Genomic DNA, 16,042 nt, shown 5'->3' on the forward strand with positions numbered 1-16,042 from the left:
AAGGTGAAATTATGGCAGGCATAACGTTGATAGTCCAAGTTTCAGATAGTATAACTGAATTTAAGTTTTCCAACGGTAAAGAAAAAATGAATGCTCGCAGTTGAAATTGAAGAATTGTGTGCTAAATAAGGCAGAAACATAAAAAGAATGATAAATATTTGCTGTCAACCTTGACAGTAATTCTGTTTGACAATATCAGCAGGAAAGATAAGAGCTTTTTTCTTTATTGGTGCCAATTACTTTATGGTTCATCTATTCCAGAACATTTTTCATGGTGCCATTATATAAAAACTGTTTTTCCCAACCTCAGCAGCTTTAAGATATGTGGACTTCAACTTCCAGAATACTAGTTGGTCAATTCAGAAAATTGAAATCCATACATCTTAGAGTTGCTGAGGTTGAGATACACTAACATAAGGCAAATTAAATATCATGATACCCAACAGGTGTTTTAGATTTTAATTCCTAAATTATATTGGAAATTCTGGGAGCTACTATATAGTCCAAAAAATAAAATGCATGTGTATTAAAGAAGTTCATGCACCATATATAGTTGAATGTTTTTCATTATTCATGCAGCTTATATTGGGGTTATTTTTAAGTATTTTTTAACTGTATAATACACTGCAATATTTGCAATGTAACATTTACCTCTGAATATTTAGATTAGCAGACAGCTGTACCTGTATCACACATCTCAGCCAGATGTTAGACAGTCAAACCATGCTTATTAAGGAGACACTGCTTTTCCAAGCAGTCACCTTACAATCTTCAAGATAAGAAAAGTGAGGTCCGCCTGAGGCCTGCACAAGAACATGAAGGAAGACTTCATAAGTTTGGTCAGCAGAAGCAAAGCCATGCATTACATGCCAGAGAAAAAACAGAATTCATGCAAAACAAATTAATGTCTAACACTAATATATAGCATTTTGTTAGTGGAAACAAACTTAGGGTATTGTTTGCACTACAATAAAAATTACAAGAACTATTAATATATCAATAACGCAGTATTCAGCTTTTTAAAAACACTATAGCTTAAATGAAGAGATAAATTATCTTTTTCTTACAGATTTTCCTCTACCAACCTTGTGACTTACCTTTTTTCTTTTTACACACTTTTGGAGTTCTGGTTTATTAAGAACAGGGTACTGACAATTTCTTGGCTGCCATGTTATCTGCCTCCAATCACAGGTTCTATTATCAGAACAACTAAGGCAAGGAACAACCCACTGTCCTGGAAAGTAGATGATAACCATTCTTATATCTCTACCTGGAATTTGTTGAGCAGAAATAAATTGGACAGACACTTATGCCAAGAACCCAAAAGAACTTTTACTTTCTCTTGATCCAATATTAAAAAGCAATAAAATGAACTCAAATGGGAGAGACTTAAGGCAACAAAACAAATTTTTGCTTGACATAGAAATGTTACTAATTTAAATTTACATCTTTCCCTTCCTCCAAGGACCTCCAAAATGGCCTAAAAATCATTGGATATAATGACAATCCTTAGGAAACCATATAAATGTAATTATACTTTCAGATTTAAATTTATCCAGTCCTTGTCCAGCACTCTAACCACAATGCATCACTTTGCCATGTGATATTAACACTGTCTCCATGAACATAGAGCATTTTGGAGTTTTAATTGAAAGTTATCAACAGTTTTGCTACTTCTTTTTTTAAAACTGGTGCTGCATTAGAGGGATGCCATTATTTCCAAAATGCATAGCTTGTGCTCTGCCACTGAGCTAAAAAAAAATTTCTAAGGCAAATGCATTATTTTAACCATTATTAATCATAATTTACAGCAGAAGATGCTTTAACAAATTAGTTAAGCTCTATTGCTTTTTTTTTTTTTTACAAAAGCTTGAGCTTTTTCTTAATTTTTAAGTGGCAGGAAGCAAGGAATCTACATTCTTGTAAGAATGTGAGAATATTTTTTAATATGCAGAATATATATTAAGAACATGCCTTTTACATCCCCCATTTCACATGTCTTCAATTGTGGTTGTGAAACAGTTGACAGGTATTCAGCAGAGAGAGGCTGCAAACCACAGGATTCCTCAGGATGAATGACTGAACCACAATCCTGAATTAAAATGTCAAAACATAACTGATCAATACACATATATAATGGATAATAACATGACTGAAAAGAACAGTTAAGAGCAGGGAGAAAGAAGACATATTTTTATCCATTCCTCAGAATGTTCTGTTTCCAGATTGCCAAAGTTTTCATACCCTGATTCAGAAGCAGAATACATGTTTTGCAAGTAGAAGATACAAGGCTGAATATCCAGCATTTTTGTGGAAATCTTCTCTGAAATGGGGGGAAAAAAACCCTTCAGGTTTTCTTAAATTACTCAATCAGTATAAAAGCTCCAATACCTATTTGGCTAAAGATGATAGGCAAACAAAAACATGAGTGTAGATATCACAGGCAATGATAATTTAGTCATACAATATTTAATGCTTGCTGAAGTTCCTTAGAAGAAGGTGGAGTGCCAATGTAATCCAATAAATGAGTAGGTAAAGAAACCAACATTATTTATTTAGAAGCACTAAGCAGTGGTGGATCACAAAGCCTGCCATTGCATGTCTTAACAGAGGCCATTAACTAAAGTTTCCAAGCAGTCTGATATTTTAATTATATTAAAAAAGTATTATTCTTTGTACTGTTCAGTTGTGACTGTGTAACACTATTTCATTCAATTAGAATAAAGATCATGTGAAGTGTTAGTACCGCTTTATAAAACCCTAGTACGACCACACCTAGAATGCTGCAACCAATTTTGGTCACCATACTACAAAAAAGATGTTGAGACTTTGGAAAAGGTTCAGAGAAGAGCAACTAAAACATATGAACAGCTGCAGGACTTGAAGAAACAGGGGTGACATGATGGCAGTATTCCAGTATTTGAGGGGCTGCCACAAAGAAGAGGGCATCAAACTATTCTCCAAAGCACCAGAAATCAAGACAAGAAAAATGGTTGGAAACTGACCAAAGAGAGAAGCAACCTGGAATTAAGGAGAAACTTCCTGACAGTGAGGACAATTAACCAGTGGAATAGCTTGCCCCCAGAAATCATGGGTGCTCCATCAATGGAGGTTTTTAAGAAGAGACTGGACAGTCACTTGTCTGAAATGGTATAGGTTCTCCTGCTCAAGCAGGGAGCTGGACTAGAAGACCTCCAAGGTCCCTTCCAGCTCTATTCTATTCTATTCTATTCTATTCTATTCTATTCTATTCTATTCTATTCTATTCTATTAATACATTTACCATCTGCAACTAATTGTGCTTTGGAGGAGATCTGCATACCTCATGAAGTCATTTCAACACTCTTGTTTAGTCATACATAACCAAACTGTGTAGATCAAATGCACTATGAAAAGTATACTAATATAATTAGTGAGAATGAGCTCATAAAATTGAAATAAGTATCTCATTGCAAAAAAATACAAATTCTGAGCATATGGATTAGCTCCACTAGAAGAAAGCCATTAATGCAAGAGAGCAAATGAAAAGCAAATGCAACCAGAATCGGCAGGGAGATGTTTAATCTGTTCTTCCTATACTAGATTGCCCAAGAAGTTTTCCCAAATGATATTTATCTGCATCCCGCCCCCACAGCCACAATTCAATTTTTCCAATATCCCCCCCCCCCAAAAAAAAAAAAACTGAGCAAAGGCAGAGAATGATAACAAATGCATGTGAGAAGCACTTTCGGTTCTACTTTTGTTTGGTCTCTTTTTGAATAGGTGGAAATGTTAGACCTGTGAGACAGTCAGACAAGAAGCACAACTAGGAATGCTAGCTCTATCTTTATTGTAAGGCCACACTAACAGAATCCTGCAAGACTGAAAATATTTCTTCTCCCCTTCCTTTTATTCTCCAGAAAAATAGGAAATGTCCCTTCCAAAACATTTCCCATGTCCCATTCCCCTTCAGTGGGCTGAGACAATTTTTACATGCTGGTTTGAAGCTCTCCTTCTATCTCCTGTGGTCATTCCCACATCATTACAAGAAAGACTATAAGTTTGGTTCAGCAACAGAAAATGTAGGAACATAATCCCAAGATACTGATTTAAGTAACATGCCGGGGTGGGCAACTATACAGGGGTGGGCAGCTATGGCTCTTTATGACCTGTGGACTTCAACTTCCAAAATTCCTGAGCCAGCATGGTTGTCCACCCCTGCTCTATACTGTACAACTCCTATCATCTCCAAACAGCATGACCAAAACTAACTCCCCCTGCCCCTAGATTAAGAAAATAAAATTAAATTGTCTTTAAAAATTATTTATAGAATGGAAAGATATGCAGATTAGGATGTGTAAAGATTAGTCTTATTATTGCTGGGTTTTTAAAATGAACATTTCCTATGATTAAGATACTCCCAATTCTCTAGTGCATATCCTTGACTACTCATAATCAAATTGATTTTTGTAATTACACATGTTAAGATTTCCCTGTAAATGTCCTTATAGATATGTCAGAAACACTCCCAAAATTCCTAGTTAATCACTAAGTTGACTGGAAACAATGGAAATTCTAGTCCAATTATTCCAGTCTGTTAGAATAAAAAAGGATATAATTTAATGGTATGACAAAACATTCTTCTACTCTAAAACAAAAGATCTACAACTATGTATTGCAAATCATAAAACATGTACTGTAATTTCAACTACTCATCATATAAATCTTGGATTTTGGGATAATTGCTTTAGACATTTTATTTTGAATTAAACATGGGTAGATGAAAGTTTGGAGAGAATACAAATGCTGTCTCAGATATATCAACGTACTTGGATTGCTCTGAAGTTGTTTTCTCACACAAAGTTACAGGTCCCATTAGCTCTTGTGGTCATGTGAAGGTAGAAAATACATAGGGAATGTAGGGTAAATTTAATGAAAAGCATGCTTGACTCATTAGTCAATAGCAACAGGAACCCTCCTTTGTTCATTTTGGTAGTCTGCTTTACTTCAAACAGATACAAATCAGAGCTTTTCAGCTTTTTCATGTGATTAATATCATAAGACTGAAGCCTGATATCAGTACAATGGCCATGTATAAAAACTAACATGAAAACAATATTAAGTCATACATTTGTCTCATTTGGGAAATTAAGACTCATAAATCTAACAATTAAATATATCAATCGCTTCTGGTAAGGAGATTACTCAGAACTGGGCATCAGGAGATTTTTATAGTTAAACATAGTTAAACGTGGTTATGCCATATTGGTTATATCATACCTTTATTTTTAAAACATATTTGCAATTGTGGGTCACAGGGGGTAAAGTACCAATGCTATCATATTATCCTTAAGTATCTTTGATGTAAAATGTATGCATTCATTTGTACCCACAATATGAACAGTCTTTCTTTCACACACTATTAATTGAATAGGCATGGATCATGGAAAATATACTGCTGTTGTTATTAACAGCAAAATTAATAGGATTGTATTTCCAGAAATCTACAATAAAAATTCATATCCAACATAACTCCTCTAAGTTTAGAGTGGTTTAACAGAATTAGAACTTCATAATAAAACTAAATAAATAATATATATATCCAAAAATCAATTACAATTAGACTGATGTATTACAAACTATCCAGAGTCATTGGGAGTTGGGTAGTGTAAAAATTTAATAAATAAAAATAAACAAGCCTATTGCTTTATATTATATTCTGTAAATAAGGATGACAAACTTGATTTCATAAACTATCTACTAATCTTTTCTTTCTGACAACCCTAACAGTAACTGAACAGAGTGTAAATAAATGTCACTATTCATCCTACTTGAATTTAATGATAATGATAATAATACTGTTCAATAATCTTAACTGGGTTTCAAAGTTGTAATACTGTACAGCAGGCAGAAAATACAACCTTCTTGCAATCTGAGATGGGACAGTCCAGGCTCTCACATATGAACAGACTGAGTAAAGAGCACAAAATAAGCAGATTCTAATTAAAATTGACTCCTGTTGTCCAAAACAAACAGCTTGAGCCATTTATTTCTTCCTTTACTTTTAATTTAGAGAGAACAATCAAGCAATAGGGGAGCAAAAGTGAGTCAACACACTAGATGGAAAAAAATAATTATCACCATGAAACAAAATTGCTTAGTTCAAAACTGCACAAAACTTTCATTAATAAACTTTGCAGATCAGGAAAAAATCATTAGGCTATTCCTAATGAAAAAGAAATGATGGGAAACACAAGTTCTTGGACTGGCATCTACAACTATACAAAAATGGATGAAAAACACTGGATTCTGGAATCATATAAAAATTGGGTGTTTGATCTAGCTGCGACTGTGTCTTTTTGCACATTGGCACATGTTAGACTCAGTGGAATCCAAAATGCATCAATTAATTTCCAATATTTGTGGGATGTGTTAGGTTTATGCTTCAAAAACCTGTTGTTCATTCACTAAAATAATACATACTGTTTTGATGCCCAACACAAATTTATTATTGTATACACTAAAAATAGATGGACAAAAAAGTGACATTATGTATATTATACATCCCCTCTTGAACAACCTTCTACAAGATGGAGAGATAGACTACAAAATGTGGAAAAGCCTAGCGAAAGACCAAGTGAAATATAAATATCTATTGTAGTTGATGCTTCAGACATCAATGCTATCTGCATGAATTGAACAGCATATAAATACATAACTAATAACAAGTAAAAAACAAGTGATAAAGTGAAATTAGAAATGCAAACAAACTAAAGAGGTATCTCTGCAAAACCAAATTATTTCAAATTATGCTAGGAAAACAGAAGTAGACATTAATATAAAAGCCAGGAACATTTTAGATTTATTTGATATATAATACCTGTAGTGAAATTATTTCTCCTGTGGATGAAACAAAAATAATTTGCTGAGTTTGGTTACGACTTCAGTAAAATTAATGTAATTTATCATATATGAATGCAAAATCAAATGCTTGATTCTGACATATAATTCATCTATGGTTTGCTTACTTTCTATTATTTCCAGAATTAAATAACACAAAATATAGCAAAAATGAATTTGAGTTTAGCATGCTCTTTCCTGTTTCATCCCACAGCTGAATGAACCCTTGCTTCATCCATAAATTATACATTCTTCTTTAACTATAATGGACCCACAATTGGCAAAGATCATGAGTCTTGTAGTAACTTTTTGGAATAATAAATTTTATTAAAAATTTATGTTGCTCTGAACTTCAGCTGACTTCATCAGATGCATCATCAGATTAAATACTTCATTTTAATAACTTTTCTTGGTTGGTGCTATCAAAGTCCAGATGTTCTGCCACCAGAGACTCTCCTCCTCCACAACTTACTACTAAGATATTCTCAATTTCCAGTTTAATAATCTGCATAATATCTTTTGCACAGGGAATTGTCCTCAGCCCATGGATAGACAATGTATAGCCTCCAGACAGTATCCATTGTAATTTCTTAATAATTTTCTTTTAAGTTGCTGGAGATCTGACTGCTAAAATATGGAGATAAACCACCAAAAATCAAAAACATAATTTGAGTTTTTCAAATAAAAGCAAAGAAATAAAGGCATATAAGTTGTCAGATCAGCTGAACAATCTAAAAAAGTAATTTCTGAAGTCCTGTCTGTTATTCTGCATGTCTCTCTAATCCTTTTAATCTATTCTCCCATGCCTTGCATTGATTGCTATGTTCACATTAATGGCTGTAACTATTCACTTCACAGCCACTTAAGTCCTAATGCTCTCTGATGTTTAGCCAAGGGTGCAACTTGATCCAGAGACTTATTGGAGTTCCTTACACATCCAAGGAATTCTCTATTGCCAAGACATCAGGGCTAATAGAACAGCTGACTGTCACAAACCTTTTTTACATCACATTCCTTAGGATTTACCCATCATTCCACCATATCCTTCTCTGCCACTAGAATCTGTTTTGAATTGAAAGGATCTTTCTTCGCATTTCGGTTGTGCCATGAATTATTCTTTTTCCATTTTTTAGCTTTTAAAATAATAATAAAAATAAACAAAACAGTATAATTATGATAGAAGTACATACATTGTCCAAGAGAAAAACACACACATACAAAGTACTTTTTAAAAAGTAGAAAGGGTACAAAAAATAAAAACCACAGTATTATATATCATTGTAGCAATAAATAGTTGCAATTTATATACTACTAAAACTTTCATTGTTAGGCTCCTTATGTGGGTAAAATGGTACATCATAGGACAATCATTTTTCAGCTAAGGTATCTCAAATGGGCTAATTTACAAAATGTGTACAAATACTACAACCCATGACTCCCGAGGGAATGAAATATAAGAAAGTTGTGGCTGTTTCAGTGCTATTGGCTATTACTTTGTTGCTGCTGCTTCTGCTGCTGCAGTCATGTGATCTTCATTTTTAACATTCTGTGACATTTTCCCAGCCAGTCTTGCAAACTCTTCTTCCCTTCCAAACCAAGCAGCAACCACTTATCTGCTTATTGGGGGAGGAAGGGAGGAAGGATGACTTCATGGAGCACAAATTGTCTAGTTCTATATATTCTTATTTAATGCAACTATTACTCAGGTATATGTATATTTCTAATACCCGTATATACTGTAACTGTGTGTTTAACCTACTGTAATTTACATAAATGAGTCCCATATTTTATTACACTTGTCCATACTAAGTCTACATCTATAGATGAATTCATATCTTTAGCCTCTCCTTGTTATGATTTAGGGCCGGTTTCATCATACCGGAGCTGCGCCCACCCCATTGCAGCAACGGCGAAAAAGCTCTGATACATCACGCGACATCACGTGACGTTGTGAGTTTGACATGTCTGACTTAAGGATTTAAGTTGCCTTTTAAATGGGATTCAAATACATGCTTTCATTTTGCCCAAACCCCCCCGAAATAGTATTTTTAATAAAAAAAAACAGCTTCAATCATTTGCCCTGGAATCATCGTGTTATATCGATATTTGGTAACAGAAAATAAACAAACAAACAAACAAACATGAATCCAGCAACAAAAAGATTTTTTTAATGTGCCTCAATACATTTAAGCATATTTGTTTCCCTCTATTAGTGGAATAGCTAGAGCTACTTAGATCATTTCCAATTTCTGATTTCTTAGGAATCAGGAAGAGGTTTATTCTAAATATATTTCAAGAAAGGTTTATAGCAGACTGTGTCCCATATGATATTTCCTTATCTTCTTGTTTCCAATCCATGCACTCCCTAGTAGGGAATTACTGATGACATAGAACTTATATTTTGTTTGTGTAAAGCATCAGTTTCAGACTTACTTTTGAAAGCAACCACCAACCAAATATTTGAAAGCTACCACCAGGGATAAATACATATTCAAACATATATGCCAATGATATCCCAAAGAACAATGCAGCTTATTAATCACAGAATCATCCTCTTGATTGATCCCATCTTTAATATATACAGTACCTGCTAGATTTATAGTCCCTGTTCGACTTATACTTACCTCAATAAATAGTTAGAGTGTCTATGGAGATTCTCAATCATCCAGGTCATGATTGTCCCAGAGGTGCTTTTCAAAAGGCAACTGGACTTTCTAGGTTTATTTTTTTGTCCTTGAAGACATTTCACTTCTCAACCAAAAAGCTTCTTCAGTTCTGAGTGAATGGGGAATTGATGGATTTATATTCCTCAGCAGTCATCTGGTCATTAGCTCTCTGAAGGTCAGTTGTTAGCTCTATGAGAGTCATTGAGACCACCTGGGGGTTTATCTGTATCCTCAGGGTCACCTTAATCAGAGCACAAATGGGCGTGGAACCTTCTTTGGACTGCTGAGTGACCTTCAGAGTGCTGATGACCAGTTGATGGCCAGAATATAAATCCTTCCATTCCCCCACCATTCAGCCAGAATTGAAGAAGTTTCTTGGATGAGAAATGAAATGACTTCAAGGAGAAAAAAAAAACCCCCCAAAAAAGTCCAGTTGCTTTTTGAAAAGCATTTTCAGGACAAACGGTTAGGATATATACAGATAAACATATGCATAAAGGTACCAACAAATCAAATGAAATCAAATGAAGCCAACATAACCAGTGCAGAAAGTATTTGCATAGAGCAGAGGTCCCCAACCTTTTGGGCACCAGGGACTGGTTCCGTGGAGATAAGTTTTTTCTCGGACCAGAGGGTGCGTAGTTCTGTGTGCTGCCTGCATCTCACGGATGGGGCTTTGCTTGTTTGTGCAGCCCGGTTGCTGGCATGCCGTGGCCCGGTACTGGTCCACGGACCGGGGGTTGGGGACCCCTGACATAGAGGACTTGAATAAGCTTTGAGCAAGAGCAATTGCAACAAAAGGAAGGCATATTCTGACCGTTTTTTAAATATATATTTGGAAGAAAAGACATACCATGGTTGTCTATATGCCCATAAAACAGTGCATAACCTGATCACTCAAGGACAGATTCAGCTGTCAAAACCTTGTATATAGCCTTCAGCTATTATACAAAATTTACCTGCTAAGTTTCAGTTTTTATAATGTATTTATTTTATAAGGTTTATAGGCCATTTGAATCAGAACCAACTCTCAACAACATACAATCCCCATACAAGTTGCAATTAAAAGAGAACAAATGATAATATGTAATCATCTTGCAAATCAATAAAATATTACATAGCAGATCTAGAAATGAAACTTAATCGGCAAAACATAATTTACAATGTCTGATAGTTCAAAGGAGAAACAAATATGAACTCTCCTACTCTCATAGGAACAAATTATTCAGATTAGAGATTGTTTTAATAGTCTCTAACAGTATCCTTAAATGCTAAAAAGGAAAGATAGGTACCATATCTGTGACAATAAACTCCACAAAGCACCTTTTTGCTTTTAGGTCCAAATTGCTGCTAACATTTTCCAAAATAATGCTGTTAATGGAAATGTTTAATTTCCAAGAACCACTTGAAGAGGGTTAATAGTGAAAAATCCTGAAGTTTTCATTAGTACATTTTCAATTCGATGAATAAGATTTTGTATGTTTGTGTATGTATAAAAGCAGAATTGCAATGAAACTTCATAGGTGAAGTGGAAAAATAATACATTTCATTACAAAGTGGTCAGGGACATTTATTAATGTATTATCCTTCATGGTCCATTTCTCTTTCATTTTTTCATTGTACAGTTTTCTCTTTATGCTACCTTCCTAGTCTCATGCAAATCAATTAAACCTGCATTTAGCCCTGGGCTTTTTTTAGGTTGGGAAAATATGGCAGGGAGTGAAACTATAAAGCAATGGACAGATGTAACACAAAGCAGCAATATCAACAGAATTCACCCTGCCTTCTGCAACAATAAAGCTCAAAACCGTCATTAAAATTAATTCTCAGTCAAGTTGAGTTAGAAAAACAAAACCTTCTTTCACAGAGGAAAAAAAACTTTTGATAGATGCAAGATAAAATTTAACAATGCACTAGGTCAGTGATGGCGAACCTTTTAGAGACCGAGTGCCCAAAACCCACCCCTGCCCCCCGCTCTTCCCCCCCACCCTGCCCACCCACAGGGCCACCCACCGCCTCCATGGCCCGCCGCAGATCGCCCAATGCCATGGTGGCTACACCGCAACGCCATGGTGGCTACGCCCTTCGCCCACACCCCACAGCATCATCTGCGCACAATGGGGTGTAAGGATGGAGTCTTGTCCCCGCTGCCTGGCTGCCATGTCCTTGGCTGTGCTGCTTTGCACAGACCACGCCCGGGGCGACTCTCTTCCAGAGGGCTGCTGGTGAGGCATGCATGCCCACAGAGAGGGCTCTGAGTGCCGTCTCTGGCATGCGTGCCATAGGTTCGCCACCACTGCACTAGGTGTCACTGAGGCAGGCATAAGTAAAAATAAGAAACCCACAACAAAGTGAAGTAGTATATTGGTAACAAGACTAAAATAAGAGCCAGAGTATACAAAACAGGAGAATGTTCGCCCACTATTACTCCTATTGAAGAGAATGAAATAAGACATTTCTTGAGATCATTTCTGTAAATTTGCATGGTTAAGTTTCCAGCTGATTGTGCCTAATACTATTACTTCTACATAACTATTTCATTTAGCCCCCGCCCCCATTCTTGCTGTACGTGTTTATCCTGTTCTTTGGAATAAGTAATTGTTCCTTTAAAGACCATAAGCCATCACAAATTTGCCAATCTCAGGGTTACTGAATGATGAAAAAAAATGTCTAATCATATGTTTGAAGACCACTGCACCACATGACTTACATTCAGAACCATTTTGGCATAAATACACCTTTGTGGCCTGTGGGTTAATGTTATGGTTGGCACAATTTTTGAGCCAAATTGATAAAATTCTATCTTCCAACCTTAATTTCCTTTGCCTCCTGTTTTAAATAAAATAGGGAAAAGATGCAAAGCATGGCTTTTGGATTTCAACAGCAGCTCTTCCATGGTTCATGATATCATGAAGAAAGAGGCTGAGAATGGAGAAGTTAGCAATATTCTGAAATACTAACCAACTGAGCCTCTATAGCAGGGGTCTTCAAACTCGGCCCTTTTATGACTCATGGACTTCAATTCCCAGAATTCCTCAGCCAGGCACGCTGTCTGAGGAATTCTGGGAGTTGAAGTCCATGAGTCATAAAAGAGCCGGGTTTGAAGACCCCTACTCTATAGGGATGCATTGGGGAAATGTGCCCTAATTTGTCCCAATCCACTTTAAACTTGATTTTTATATTGCCATATATCCAGTGTGACAAAAGTTGATAGTTTATAAAAATGCAAGATATATGGTGAAATCTGCCAAATTAGATCCAGAAATTGGCAAGATGCTGCATTTAAAATGTATAAGATGCCCCACCTTTTTGTTATTTTTTTAAAAAGCTAAGGATGCTATTGTAATGCTAGACTCTTAAAAATAGATCATGTGACCATGCAACATTCATTCCATACACACACCTACCACCTCCAAGGACAGCAATAGCAAGATTTGTCTGGCTAGTATTTATCTAAATACTAATTTGGGTAGTGTAGGATTTAGAGTGAAATTCTTTTAAATTCTCATGTAAAACAACATATTTAAGAGATGGTGAATCATAGTGGTGGAATGCTGTTTGTAATTAACATTCCAACTTTGGTGGCTTCTACTGTGTGGCAAAGCAAGAGGTTGCCAGTTTTCTCAAATATTTTCTCTGTTGATGCAATGAAGAAACTATAAGCTATACATGCATCATTATTGAACCTTTGATATATATATATATGTGCTTTATTTGCACAAACATGTACATATTTCAGTGCATATATATTTTAAGCACTGAATTTATGGCACAGGGAAGGAGAAAAATTGGATGAAAGGATTATAAAATAGCTTTCTCTGTCAGCCCTCTTCATTTCTAATCAGACTCTGGGAGACCTCCGGCTTAAGTATTTTACAGTAGAAGTTACTGTAATTACAGAGTATCTAACAGCTCAAATGCTACTCAGAGAAATCAAAACATTTATTTCAGCCTGGATCCCATTCCTGATACATTGCACCCCCACCTCCAGTATAGAAAAAAGAGTGGAAATAAATGCTAGAATAAAGATACTCTCCATTAATAGCAGGTCAAAACTTACATTCTCCCCAAAACCTTATTGAACGGCCAAATTTTACCATCCTGTAAACATGCAGCAGGGAGGACCAGCTGTCCACAAAAGGAGACCACCAATCAGAAGACCCAATTGCAGGTATCCTGCAGGTACCTTGGCAAGGGGGCTCTCAGCAGACCTTAAAAGGATGGGATAATATAGCTTAAAAGCATACAAATGAGTGATAAATATATTGGCAAATGAAAAATAAGTTGTAGGGGCAACTATTAAAAGAAAAGTTATTTTTAATGCAATTTATTCACTACTACATGCTACAACTATTTTTGTGCAAAATTTGATTTATCTTACCTATATCCCATAACACCCAACTTCCCAAAGGATTAGTAGAAAATTTATGGTCATTGTAAAACAAATATTACTATGATAATAATTGTCCATGAATGACAAAACCGAGGGACTGTCAAAATATTTTAAGACTCAGGTCTTCTCTACTTTATAACTATGTTGTTGGTGAGTCTTTCAATTTTATGATAGTTACTTGCCATCGTTGTTGAATGCGATTTCTGTATTACAAAGTTTATGATATCTAAAGTAATAAATGAAAGCATTATTGTTGTCTTGATCCAGGTGGCATGCTAGTAGTATTTCCATTTTATTTCCATTTCATTTTAAAGCATTCCCTGCTGTTATACAGCATTGTGAACATAAGTCACCTTCTTATAGTCCTTCAGATTCATTTGAAATATTCTCTCTGCTGAATGAAAAATCTCTAGTAGATTTGTCAGCCTGGTGGAAACAAATCTTCCGCTCCTAAAGACACTTCATTAAATCCCTGTTTATTTCAGTTGAATTGCAAAGGGAAAATATTTAGGATTTGTTTTTATTATTATTATTGGTAAGAAAAGCCCAAATAAATCATTTGACTGAGTTCAGAATAATTCATTCCATTTTTCTCTCATACTGAATGTGGTTTATAATGCCGTTCAAATATTATTCATATTATTTAGCACTAAGGAAGAACATGCTTGTCTTGACTTTCAGCATTTTTCCAAACAAAGGAATTTGAGGGGGGGATTGGATTACTTCTTCCCCGCTTGCAGTGGTCCAGATTTAGAGAAAGCTCTATACACATGGAAAACAATCTTGAAGTGATGCTACATATAATGGTTTTCACATATAGTGCACTTGGTGCTTTAGATTACCAGCTTTTAAATAGTAAAATCTTTTCCTATCATCATTCCAGTGATTTGCTAGTAGGAAGTTTTCTATTATTCTACTGTCATATCTTTCTCTCCCTCCTCCCCATTTTTTTCTGTTCTCTTATTTCATGACCCTGATCTAATCTTGGTATTGTTCCTATTAGCAAGTTTAAGCAAGCAAACTTCAAACAGCCAAGGAATGGGTTACAAGCTTTAATGGGCACACAGATAATCATCTAAATTACATTTCTAGAATTGATGGACCAGACAGGCTTAGAGAGTAACTATACTAGTTTTCACTGTTAATCAAAATGCATTGTGTATCTCAGGAAATATCAGCCTTGCCCCTGTCTGAAGGGCTGGGCAATACTGATTAACAAAAGCAGCTGCATTAGCTTTCATCTCTCCTGAATTTTGCTCAAGTGACATGAAAGGCAAATGTGACCACAGCTCAAACGCCTAACGCTCATCACTGGGATATTATCCACCCTTGGCTTGCAGATGACTCTACTCAGCAAAACAGTTGTTGCCAATTTTCACGATCTGTTAACACTTAGGAACTTCATATGGTGACATATCCTCTTTCACCTTTATTGGGTGTATTGTCAAGGGGGAAGTGGAAAGAGCGACTTCACATTGTCTGCGGAGTTCAAGAGTGATGGCTTGGGAGAAGCTCAAAAGGTTTCAGTGAATGCATGTTCCAATTAACAGATAGGGCTTCATTTCAGGAGAGAAGGGACAAGCCATGCTGGGCTGGATAAATGAAATTAATACTTGTACAAATGATCAAACATCACTTTTCCTTGCAAATGCAAAGCTTCTTAGAAGTCTTAAAAAATACATACATAATATTGCACATAATAAGCCCAAATATCTAGGCTTATATTTTATGTGAACCTCACCAAACATTTCACCAAAAGTTCAGAGAGATGTCTTTAACTGATACTTTGCAAACAATGGTTTATCAATGGTAATGGTAGTCAATTTTCCCCAAATATCATTTAGTTTTAACATCATGGAAAATGTTCAGTGTTCTTTAATGCTGTAAATAACACGATGTTTTGGCTTAAGTAAAGAGGGAGTGACACAGAAAAAATTTATAATTTGATAATTCTCAGGGATCTACTTATCTTCTTCATAGATGATCTCATGCCATTAATTACTGAAAATATGGCTCTAACAACTGACCAGATAGGATGATTCCTTTAACAATGAAATATGGGCAGTGAAATCAATGCTCAAATTACAGAAGAGAAGAGAATTAT

General features: G+C 35.5%; 1 protein-coding gene across 1 annotated transcript in view; it reads right to left on the minus strand.

Annotated features, from left to right (window-relative positions):
• CPED1 (cadherin like and PC-esterase domain containing 1) overlaps window positions 1-16,042 on the minus strand; it is a 105,981-nt gene that overhangs the window by 11,293 nt on the left and 78,646 nt on the right. The window contains exons 18-19 of the mRNA XM_029285327.1: window positions 1,975-2,092; window positions 1,098-1,234 (exon numbers count right to left, since the gene is read on the minus strand). Of these exons, the coding sequence (XP_029141160.1) occupies window positions 1,098-1,234; window positions 1,975-2,092 (255 nt within the window). The remainder of the gene's footprint in view (window positions 1-1,097; window positions 1,235-1,974; window positions 2,093-16,042) is intronic.

The sequence above is a fragment of the Protobothrops mucrosquamatus genome, unplaced genomic scaffold (assembly GCF_001527695.2).
Source record: "Protobothrops mucrosquamatus isolate PMUCROS unplaced genomic scaffold, P.Mucros_1.0 scaffold1515, whole genome shotgun sequence".
Taxonomy (NCBI): Eukaryota; Metazoa; Chordata; class Lepidosauria; order Squamata; family Viperidae; genus Protobothrops; species Protobothrops mucrosquamatus.